Consider the following 12180-nt stretch of genomic DNA (forward strand, 5'->3'; position numbering starts at 1 on the left):
CTCCTCAGTAGGTTCAGACAGGAGAGTTCTGATCCCCGCCACTTAGCATGCTTACTGTGCCTTACAAACTCCAATACAACCGTCCCTTCCACACAGCTGAAGGTGATTTTGTGTAAGCTGGAGGTCCCTCTTCCTTACAGTACTGCATTTCCGTGCCCAAGTGTGTTTAGAGGACTTAAAAACCCAAATTTCCCACCCCCCAACCCAAAACAAAACAAACGAGACGGAGAAAAAGGAAAAAACAAAAAGAAAAAAACACCCTCGTGGGGCCCTTTATGCAAATTATGTGCAGTGCCTTTTTATTTTAAAATTAGTTGGCAAATGACCAAGACCAACATCTGAACATTAACTTTTGTGGAACAGAAAGACAAAAAAACCCACTATGACTGGGGTGTGGCAAGTTAAAATGGGGGAGGCAAAAAGAGGACACCTCTGCGCTATCCACGACGATGGGTTTGGACATGGCTCTTTTAAAAACTTCATTGTCCCTTTGCAATCTTTTCAAGTTAAAAAAAAAAAAGTCAGCTTTGCCCTCTTGTAGCGGTTCAGTGTGTTAATCTCCTTCTGATGCAAGCAGCTTTGCACTTTGTTTTTTGGAAAAAAACACCACTTCTATAAAAACACACAAGAAACAAACTCAAGTTTCAATTTAGTCACGAGCTAGCTACAGAACTCTGTTGCACACAAACTCCTGTCATGGGGGACTCTTCTCTATCAGCCCCTTGCCTCATTGTCAGATGTCCTTCAGTCATGTAATGTGTAGGACCTGTATTAGCAGAAAATTGGTATGTTGGATGTCCAGCTATGCCAGTCTCTTGGCGGGGATTGGAGTAGACGGTTAAATTAACGTCCATAGCTCCATTCTGTCCAAAGTCCAAGGTATTAGCAGCCACTGGGCGATTCTGGTAGGCTTGATTGCCTTGATTACCAGTAGAGGAGGAAGATGTAGAGGAAGAAGTAGTTGAGGAAGACAGGGATGTCATGGAGTGGTGACTATGGCCAACCTCCATAGAATCCTGGGTAGAGGAGCTATTCGTTGGAGAATTGTAGACCCTTGGCCTGGTCCGGTTACCCAAGGCTTGTTGTCCATGGTGGTGGTGGTGGTGGTGGTGGTGGTGGTGGTGATGGGAACTGTTTCCATGGTGATGATGCAATGCATTCTGTTGAGGGGCTACATGAAAGGTGGTTTCTTGAACAGGATGAGTTTCAACAGTGACCTGTGTAGGAGCTTCCGTGCCTGACCAACCGAGGGGAGCAGGAAATTGCTGACGCACCTGTAAGAAGAGTTTTCAAGGATTTATTCCAAGCACTGTTTCTAAGCTTTTATTCATCCTCAATCAAAAGCTATGACACTAGCATTTATGGTAATTAGAGAGAGGGGATTTTGAAACTTTTAATGTGTTAGTTCTATAATGCAAAATTCCAAATATATTTGAGGAATAAAATACTTTACTGTGAAAGCTGCAATTTTTAGCAAGCTATACCCATAAATAGGCTCATATATTTCACTAACCACTTTCTTTCCTTGGGAGCTTTGTTTTATGTCAGGGATCGGCAAACTTTTTCTGGAAAGGGTCAGATAGTAAATATTCCTGACAGGTTCAAAATGAATTCTTTATTTTCCCTATAATGCCCCTCCTCTCTCCATCTTTCCTGTTTTAGTAAGAACACCCTTTCCACCAGCTGCTCAGCAATTCCTCTTTCCAAACCATCAGCAGCTACCACTGAGTCGGCCTTCAAAACAGAGCCCCAATTTGACCTCCTCCCTCCACATCCACCACCATCCCTCTTCTCCCAGGGCTCCTACCATCTATTTCTTGCCTGCATTGGTAGAGTAGCCCCCTAAATCAGCTCCCCAGCTTCCATCCTTGTGCCTTTTTCTAATCCATTCTCCATAGTGAAGAATAATCTTTTTAAAAACACAGATCCAATCACCTTCCTATTTAAAATCCTTTAATGATCTCTCCATGCTCTTTAGAAAAGCAAAATAATCCAAACTCCATACAGCGATATGCCTCATCTGGCCAGTGTTCATTTCTCTAAGCTTCTCCTCCTCTGTCCTTCCTCTTTCTACCTAGGTTCCAATCACACCAGCCTTTCCTTCTATTCCTCTACCTGGTAGTCAATATCTTTCAAATGTCTCAGGGCATTTGTGCCTACTGTTCCTTTCTGCCTAAAGTGCTTTGATTTTGATTTTTAATTTCTGCTTGGATGCTTCCTTCTCATTTCAGTTCGAGTCTTCTCTGACAACTCTGGATAATGCTGTCCCAACTCCTATGGCAAAAGCTACTAGCTGCCTATGGCTGCACTATATTTCCTAGCCTCCCCTGTACTTAGGTATGACTACGTGACTAAATTTTAGTCAGTGGAACATGAATGAAAATTTCCATGTCATTGGCAGACCTGGACTCCAAATACCTCCCACATCCTGCCTGGTGGATGCAGCAGACAAGTAGGCCCTAAGGGATGGAGGAGCCCAGGGCATGGGAGAGAACCTCAACACCCACCCAGGACTGTTACATAAAAAAGAAAGAGGGGGATCCCTGCGTGGCTCAGCGGTTCAGCGCCTGCCTTTGGCCCAGGGCATGAACCCGGAGTCCCGGGATCGAGTCCTGCGTTGGGCTCCCTGCATGGGGCCTGCTTCTCCCTCTGCCTGTGTCTCTGCCTCTCTCTCTCTCTCTCTCTCTCTGTGTCTATCATGAATAAATAAAATCTTGAAGGAAGGAAGGAAGGAAGGAAGGAAGGAAGGAAGGAAGGAAGGAAGGAAGGAAGGAAGGAAAAGAAAGAAAGAAAAAGAAAGAGAGAAAGAGACTCTGTGCTCTTTAAGCTACCATATTTGGGGGATCTGTTACCCATTTGGCCTACTCAAATCATAATACATCCCACCCAACAAACAGCCATTCCATATCACATTATCCTGTCTTGTGTTGTTTTGATTCATTTTTATTGTTTTGATTCATTGTGTTTATTTACTGTGGCATATAAGCTTAAAGAAGGCAAAGCCTATGTCGTTTTTACCAGGAGCTAACATAAATCATGAAGTATTTACTCAACAGGGGTAGTCTAAGAACCAAACTTCAGGAAACATCACTGCAAACAATCCAGTAGAAAAACAGGCAGAAAGTTCTCAGAAAATACTAATGGTTCTTAAACTATGAAGCTACTCAAATTCATGTATAAAAAGAAATAAGCAAAATAAAAATATCCTCTGCCCAATACCAGTTTTCATTTCAGATTTATCAAAGGGGATCACACCAACTGTTTCTCCAAAGTCTTGTTAGTGGAAGGCTTTGCTGGCAAAACTAAATGGAAAGCAATTTGGCAGCGGCTATAAAAATCACAGTTCACATCACTCTCCGACCCGTGATTTCACATCAAGGGGTTTCTATCACAGTTACACTGCCTGTGTGTGAGTGGTATGTGTGTGGCATTCCAGCAGCATCTGTAATAGTAAAAAAGACTTGAAATTAACTAACTGTCCATTAACAGGGGCCTGGGGAAATGACTTATGGAATATCTAAACAGTAGAGTACTGTATGACTGTAAAGAAGAAAGAAGAAGGGAGAAAAAGTTCCCCATGTACTGATATAGAAAGAGCTCCAAATATATATTAAAAATACATGAAAAATGTGTTAAAAAAAAACAAAAACAAAATACTCAAGATGTGAACACATACATGGCATGCTACTATTTGTATATAAAGATTAAGAATATATATCTATATGCGGATATACATAAAACAGCACAAAAAGGATACAAAAACCAGTAATATTAGATTAGAGAGTGGGTGGCCAGAGGATATGGAAGGGAAGTCTTGAATCCCCTTTTATATTTACTTATTTTTTTAACCACATATCATCTATTCAAAAATTAAATTAAAAAGGGCTTATAAGGCAATAAGGAAAAATAATGACTTCTGCTAAACACAGGTGGGAGGTACACAAGCGTCTCATGTCACTCCTGGCCCAGGCTTATGTTTTTGCAGTATTTCATGTATCTGGAGGGCAGAAGAAAGGTCATTCTAAAGAATCTGGTATTTATGTGAAGATCTGAAGTATAAACGGTAGTGACTACAGCAAAGAGAAAAGTGCACCCCGCTGAGCACAGCACGTGTGAGAAACATGGAAGAACATGGGGTCTTCCAAAAAAAGAAAGAAAAGAAAAGAAAGAAAAGAGAAAGAAAAGAAAAGAAGAAAAGAAGAAAAGAAAGAAAAGAAAAAAGAAAGAAAAGAAAGAAAGAAACCCAGTAAGACCACAGCAAATCAGGAGGAGAAAGAACACCCTGAACAGAGGCCAGACCATGGTGGTCACAGAGACGCTTATAAGTTTAAGTACAAAGGAAAACCGAACATGGTTTAAAGCACAGAAAGGCCACATCAGACAGCTTCACTATGTGTTCATGGGCCTGTAGAGGAGACACTGGCGTTGACTGCTGAATGGAATGAGGTGCCCAAGGACCAGTTAGAATATTCTTTACAGTAAGAGAGGCTGGAGACGGCTGCAGCAATGGGGCGAAGTGAAGAGAATAAAAGCATATTTAGGATATTTAGAATCCATACAATTTACTATTTGATTCAACTGTGGGACAAGGGAAAGACAAGTCAAAAGTTAGCTCCTAGCCCCCAGTGTACGGCTGGAACAAACAGATGAGTCTAAGGCCATCTCGATGAAGAACCCACAAGGGTGGCGAGGTGTGATGGGTACAAATATAGTTAACATGACACGTCTGCAGTGCCTTGCTGCAGAGACTTTAGAAGTGATGGTTAGAGTAAACAGAAATAAAGGTCCTGGGCTCAGGAGTGAGGTCTGGGTGAGAAACAAAGCTGCAGGAGTGACCTGCATCAGGATGGAACTGCAGTCAGGGCAGCTGGGTGTTTTCATCAGTCGAGTATCCGACTGTATCCGACTGTTGGTTTCCACTCTAGTCACAATCTTGGGGTCAAGGGATCAAGCCCTGTGTCAGGCTCCATGCTCCGGGCAGAGTCTGCTTGTCCCTCTCCCCATTGCTCTGCCCATCTCCTGCTCAGCACACACGTGTGTGCACTCTTTGGAATGAATAATGAATGAAGTTTAAGAAAAGAAAAAGATGGTACTGCAGTCATCAGTAAGGGTGGGCAGAAGAGAATCCAGAAGAGACAAGAAGGAAAGGCCAGAGAAGTGGGGGAAAGTCAGGAGATACCCTGTCAAAGCAAAAAGGAGGAGAGCACTTCAGAGGGCAAGGAGGAGCTAACACGGTAAATGTGGGGGAGGAATAAAAAAAGGCAAGCGTCTGGATGCCCACTGGCCTCCTCAGCAGCGATCACAGCTGACGCTGCAGGAATGGCATCCTGGGCTCGTAGGCAGCCCGGCTGGAGCAGACCAAAGAGTTCCTCGGGGGTAGAACAGAGCCCCCACAACCCTGCCCCAACCAACTAGCAGAATGTAGGGCCAGACAGATATAGGCCAGGGAAAGGTTCGGCTCCAGGTGGGAGAGACTTGGGGAGGACCACATGCTGACAGGAAGAAAAATCAAGCAGAAGAAGAGAAGCTGTAAGCCGTAGGAGCCAGAGGCTGAGCAAGTAGGAGGAGCAAACAGGAGGTGGGGGGGGGGTGGCTGGCCTTGGCCGGCCTCGGCCAGGAAGGAAGACTCTGCTTCTGAGGAGAGAAAAGCTCAGAGAGGTGAACAAGCACACACATAGGCTGGATGAGGTGCTTCTGACTGAAGACTCTCCTCATGCAGCAAGGAGCGAGGGCAGAGAAGAGGAGGTCAACGGTTTCTCCAAAGAGTAGAAGCAGCAACTGAAACAACGATTAAAGAGAACGAGAAAGACAAGAGGTGATGAGGAATGGGAAGCCTGCTGGGAGGGCGCAGGGGAATACTAATTAACAGTGGTACCAAGAGTGGTTTTCTCCTGCAGCATTCAGGAGCCCCAGCCACAAGAATGGGGGATGACAGTCAGCAACCTCAGTTTTACCTCACTCATCAAGTAATACACTGACTGGCCTCTCCTTATAAAACACCATAATGTAATACCTAGTATCAACTCACTTACTACTTAACAGGGTATTTAATAAATATTTTTACGACCACCATCTGTTTCACCCCATTAAAAAAAAAAAAAAACTTTACTCAATTACAGCCTCTTCTTTAACAAATTTAGAAAACAAAGGAACAAACAAAAAACCCTCAAAACCAAAAAGACAACAACAAAAACAACAATAAAAATCCCAAACCCAAACCAAACCAACATGGAGGTTAAACTCAAGCCACATACTGACTCTGAATCAAGGACCATTAGTGATGAAAGATCATGGAAGCAGCCAGAGCACAGTAATCAAGATCACAAGCCAGGAAAAGTGATTTAACCCATCAACTGCAGTTCTCAATGTAAAAGAAAAACTCGAACAGTGTAAGGCTCAAAATGCTCCTGGGGAAAAACAACTGGAACAGTGGCTGGGACACACCCAAGAAATATTAGCTATTTCTAAATAACGAAGGAGAAAATTGCACAGATATGTTTCTTTAGTCACAAACAGGTGAGAATTCCCTGTGAGGAAGCTTCCATGAGCCTCTGGGGGAAATGGCACAACCACCCACCACTGTGCTGCCTGGCCACGGCAGGGGACGGATAACAGGGGAGCGGCGAGCAAGCTCACCTGGGGGCTGTGGGTCTCACAGTCCATGGCCTGGACGGCAGCTGTGAAGTGCCCGCCGCTGTGCCGATGTTGGTGCGTTGGATCCGACCTGGCTCTCCCGCTGTTGCTCGTCCCCGACGATCCACCTTCAGGATCATAACACAGTACAACTTGTAAGTTTGAAGTTAATTATGCTCAAGTATAGATTCTAGGACTGGAACACTAAAACTGAAAGTACATCACACACAAAAAGCTCTATTAACCTGTAAGTGTATCAGAAAATTATCCAATCCTCTAAGTTCTTTCACATCAGCCACTGAGCTGATACACGATCGTTTGGTTTTGGTTGAATTAGGGGAAAATTCAAGTGTGTGAACGAAGTATTTCTATTTACAAAGCAATTAAAATTTTGGGTTAATCAATAGTTTTGGTTCTCACTGCCCAGCACAATTTATTACTCATAGTTAAGTATTGGAGCTTTGGGGCAGTGATTGTTTTACTAACTACAGAGAGTAGATTTAGGTAAAGTAATTCCTCCCTATCCCGATCAACGAATTTTTAAAAGACTTTACAATAACCGCCCCGCCCCCCTTCGTAAAGAAAACAGTCGAGACTTCCAAGCAGAACGTAGAGTTAGCAGAACTGACCTGAGCTTGAAGATGTACTCGAGGTGGTGCCCGAGGACTGTGACTGCTCCATCGCGGGGCTGGTGGACACACTATTACTTGTATTGGTGCCTTCGTCAGCTGTTTTCTTGAAAAAACTGTGCTGCAGGGCATAGTAAGGTTGAATTCGAGTTTTGGGGTCATAATCAAGCATCCTTAAAATGAGGTCTTTGAACTTCAAGTAGTCAGCTACAGTATGACCCGATTCCCCAGCACGACGCCCACCAGGTCCTCCTGTTTCTACTCCGAGAATATTATGAAGTTTACGGGTTCCTGGTGGTTTATACTCCTAAAGAGAAGAAAGATAAAAGGCTTCTCTAAATTTGATGGAATGTGTGAAGGCCAACATAACTTTAAATATGCTCAAATCTATTATATAGAGATCCTTATTTAAGAGACCGCTTTCTAGTTAGATCCTCTGTATTTTCACATATTACTACTGCAAGCGCACTTGTAGTTAGAGAAATTCAAAATAATTTTGAGACCAAAAATGACTTTAAAGATGTTGCCCAGGCCTCAGCAAACAATGGCTTGGCTTAGGGGTGTTTTGTACAGCCTCAGCCATAAATGGTTTTTATACTTTGGGAGGTTATAAAAACAAACAAAACCAAGTAAGATGCAATGGAAGCCTACAAAGCCTAAACCTTTTACTATCTGGTTCTTCAAATGGTTCTGAGCAGCTTTTCTGCCTGATGCACCAGCGACCGTGGGTGCACTTTCTTTCATAATGGTGGCTCTCCGAGATGGTGGTAATCACTCCAACTAGGCTCCAAGTTAAGATCCACTGATTTAACCCTGCCCACTCATTTTAAAAAATTTTATGTACTTAAGTAATCTCTACATCCAATGTGGGGCTTAAACTCACAATCCCAAGATCAAGAGTCGAGTGCTCCTCTAAGTCAGGGAGGTGCCCCCTGCCACTCATATTTAGATAAACTGAAAACAAATTATGCCTCCCTTTAGAATATGGAGATATAACATGTGTTGAGACTTTCAGAAAATTCATTTTTAAACAGATGATAGTATAACCCTTAAAATCCTTATTTAGTGACAAATGGAAACATTTTCAAGATACCATTGCTCTCACTATGAGCAAGAACAAGCCAGGCAGGTAGGCCACAAAATCATCTCATTTAAAAAACCCATTAAGAGTATCATGGACCAAATGAACCAGAACTAACTAAATCCCTGAAAATGAGAAGCCCTTCTTGGGAAAGAAGAGATGTAAGGGGGGAGGAGAAACAAATGACAGAGGTCTGGGTAAGAAGAATCCAACCCAACTCTGAACCGATTTGTGGTGGTGTGCATGGACACAAGGCGGGGGGGGGGGGGGGGGGGCCGGCAGACAGACACAGCCCAGACAGGAGGCCCCATGGCCCTGCAAGACTGGAGACAGAGCACCGGATGGGGAGAGACAGCCTGAGGCACAGACAGGAACAGGCTATTAGCTGAGCAATAAGGCATCCAGAATGCTCAGGTCTCCACACACACTGCTTAAAACCTATGAAGACAGTGAAGAGCAGAATCTAAGTTGAGCAGACAAAGCCAAGTCCAGATTCAGCTTAACTACAAAGGAGACTGACTCAGTCCCATACTACTGCCAGACAGAAGGAGAGGTGAGTCTCTTTCTGGAGGGAAGTAAGATTTACTTCCGTCTCAACTATTCTTAAATACAAAGTCTGGCATACACTTAAAAAAAATTCAGACTCAAGAAATTTTTAAAAGATGGGTCCATAATCAAGTAAAAAAAATTAAAAGACTCATGTAAATAAATGACCCAGATGTTGAAACTGGCAGACAGGCATTATTAATAACTAGGACAAATAGGTTAAAAAAGTTAGTTCAGAAAGGTGGACATGTTTGAATAGAAGGGGGATTTCAGGAGACAAAATGAAAACTATATTAAAAAAAGAGAGAGAGAGAAGAGGGGTTCCTAGGTGGAACAGCAGGTTGAGCACGCGAGTCTTGGTTATGGCTGAGGTCATGATCCCAAGGTCCTGAGACCTAGCCCATGTTGGGCTCTGCACCCAACGTGGAGCATGCTTAAGATTCTCCCTCCCTCTGCCCCTCTGCCTGCACCCCCACGTGTTTTCTCTATACATACATACATAAAGAAAAGTGGAAATGTTAGAACTAAAATACGCAATGTCGGAAATAAAGAATTCACTTAATAATTGTAACCTAAGACTGGGCTCAGCAGAAGAAAAAACTAAGTGAATCAAAAGTCAGAGTAAATAAACTATACGAACTGAAACACAAAAAGAAAACAGGATGAATAAACCAGAGACCTTGGAGATAATGTTGTGCACCGTAACATACATTTAAGTAGAGATTTATAGAAGATGACAGAAACAGAATATTTTAAAAGATAACGTCTGAGGATATTCAAAAACTGATGAAAGAGATCAACCCACTGACCCAAGAACTCAGCATATTCTAAGGAAAATACATATGAAGAAAACTAAACCCAGGGACACAAGAGTCGACTTATTGAAGAACTGAAAATAAAGAGAACATCAAAATCAGCTGGAGAGGGAAAAACATTACATACAGAATGCTTAGAAAAACTACTGGCTTCTCTGCAGAAACAACGGAATACCAAAAACAATGTCATTAACATCTTTAAACAATGTCATATTATCTTTTTTCTTTTGCTCAAATATCAACCTAGAATTCTGTATCCATGGACATTTCCATATCTTCCTTAAGAAGGTAAAGATATTTTCAGATAAATAACTGCTGAAAGAAATCACCACCAAAAGTTATTCACTGTAAAATCAAAAAGTTAGAGGAAGTTGTGTTCTGAAGGAAAAATAATACCAGCTGGAAGCCAGGAACTGCAAAAAGGGATCAAGAACTTCAGAGGTGAACAGAAGAGATCATCTTATTATCTTTACTTTTTGTGTGTTTTAAAATGTCTTTAAAAGTCATTTTTTATTTAAAGCAGTCCAGTTGTTTGTTGTGAGGGCTGTAACACATGCAAAAGTGATATATGATGGCAAGTGCATAGGAGGTGTAGAGTTAGGCAAAAGCACACAGTTAATTACATGGTTTATCAAGTGATATTAGATGAATGCCAAGTGATCAGTTAAAGATGCATATAGCACTAAAAATTACACACAGGGGTGCCAAGGTGGCTGAGTCAGTTAAGCATCTGCCTTTGGCTCAGGTTATGATCCTGGGGTCCTGGGATCAAGCCCCATGTCAGGCTCCCTGCTCAGTGGGGAGTCTGCTTTTCCCCTTTCTCCCTTGCTTGCTCATGCTCCCTCTCCCATTCAAATAAACAAACAAATCTTTTTTAAAAAATTAAAAAATAAAAATTATAGAGTAATAGCTAAAAAGTCAATAGAGGAAATAAAATATAGAAAGTATTCCATGAACCCAAAAGAAGACAGGAAAGAAGGAATGGGAGGAAAGACAAACAGAGTACAAATAAGACAACAGTTTAAAACTTAAACTCTGCGGCTGCCATCATGAACAACACAGTAACTATCTGGACCAGGAAGTTCATGACCAACCAACTGCTTCAGCGGAAACAGATGGTCATTGATGTTCTTCACCCCGGGAAGGCAACAGTACCTAAGACAGAAATTCGGGAAAAACTAGCCAAAATGTACAAGACCACACCAGATGTCATATTTGTATTTGGATTCAGAACCCATTTTGGTGGTGGCAAGACAACTGGCTTTGGCATGATTTATGATTCCTTGGATTATGCAAAGAAAAATGAACCCGAACATAGATTTGCAAGACATGGCCTGTATGAGAAGAAAAAGACTTCAAGAAAACAGCGCAAAGAATTCAAAAACAGAATGAAGAAAGTCAGGGGGGGACTGCAACAGCCAACGTTGGTGCTGGCAAAAAGTGAGCTGGAGATTGGACAACAGAAGGAGTAAAGATTCTGCAGTGGCTTTATCTGTGGTGATTGTGCAGATTTTTCATGAGAGGATTAATAAACTAAGAACGCTAAAAAAATAAATAAATAAAACCTAAACTCTAGGCTTTTTAATGAATAATTAAATAGGTTCAAAATGCATCATGAAAGAAAGAGACTAACTGGATTAAAAGACATGACCAATTTATGTTGCACACAAGAGGCATACTTCATATGCAAAAGTATAGGCAGACTTGAAGTTAAAGGGGAGGAAAAATATAGACTATGAGAATGTGAATAAGAAAGTCGATACAGATATAGTAATATTGGACAAATCAGACTTCAAGATAAAAATATTACCAGAGATAAAGAGGGACATTTCACCATAATAAAAAAGTGAGTTTATCACAAAGTCACAACAACACGTGGGTACACCTACCCAAGGGTACAACAATGAGTACACCTACAAAGAGAGCTTCAAAACACATAAAGCAACTAAAGGGAGAGTAAGAAAAATCCAGAATTATCACTAAAGATTAACATTCCTCTCTGTCACAGAGAGACAAAGGATGTAAAAGATATCAAAAAAAAAAAAAAAAGAAAAGAAAAGGAAAGGAAAGGAAAGACAAAAGAAAAAAAAAGAAAAGAAAAGAAAAGAAAAAAGAAGAAAAAAGAAGAAATCAAACAACCTGACCCATACTGACATTTGTAGACCCTACACCGGGATCCCTGGGTGGCGCAGTGGTTTGGCGCCTGCCTTTGGCCCAGGGCGCGATCCTGGAGACCCGGGATCGAGTCCCACGTCGGGCTCCCAGTGCATGGAGCCTGCTTCTCCCTCTGCCTATGTCTCTGCCTCTCTCTCTCTCTCTCTCTCTCTCTCTCTGTGTGACTATCATAAATAAATAAAAATTTAAAAAAAAATGTAGACCCTACACCAAATAAATGAATAAAATACAATTCCTTGCAGGTGCACACAGAACATTCACTGAGAGATTACCTGCTATATTATAAAATAAATGTGAATGA

General features: G+C 41.9%; 1 protein-coding gene and 1 pseudogene across 5 annotated transcripts in view; one reads left to right on the forward strand and one right to left on the reverse strand.

Moving 5' to 3' along the window:
• Positions 1 to 272: 272 nt before the first annotated feature.
• DYRK1A (dual specificity tyrosine phosphorylation regulated kinase 1A) overlaps positions 273 to 12180 on the reverse strand; it is a 144352-nt gene continuing 132444 nt past the window's right edge. For all 5 annotated transcript variants that reach the window (XM_041735268.1, XM_041735267.1, XM_041735264.1 and 2 more), the window contains 3 exons: positions 7263 to 7569; positions 6637 to 6761; positions 273 to 1274 (listed from right to left, as the gene is read on the reverse strand). In XM_041735268.1, coding sequence (XP_041591202.1) covers positions 654 to 1274; positions 6637 to 6761; positions 7263 to 7569 — 1053 coding nt within the window. In that variant the 3' untranslated portion in view covers positions 273 to 653. The remainder of the gene's footprint in view (positions 1275 to 6636; positions 6762 to 7262; positions 7570 to 12180) is intronic.
• Positions 10739 to 11246, forward strand: LOC121479567 (annotated as a pseudogene).

The sequence above is a fragment of the Vulpes lagopus genome, chromosome 20, assembly GCF_018345385.1.
Source record: "Vulpes lagopus strain Blue_001 chromosome 20, ASM1834538v1, whole genome shotgun sequence".
Lineage (NCBI taxonomy): Eukaryota > Metazoa > Chordata > Mammalia > Carnivora > Canidae > Vulpes > Vulpes lagopus.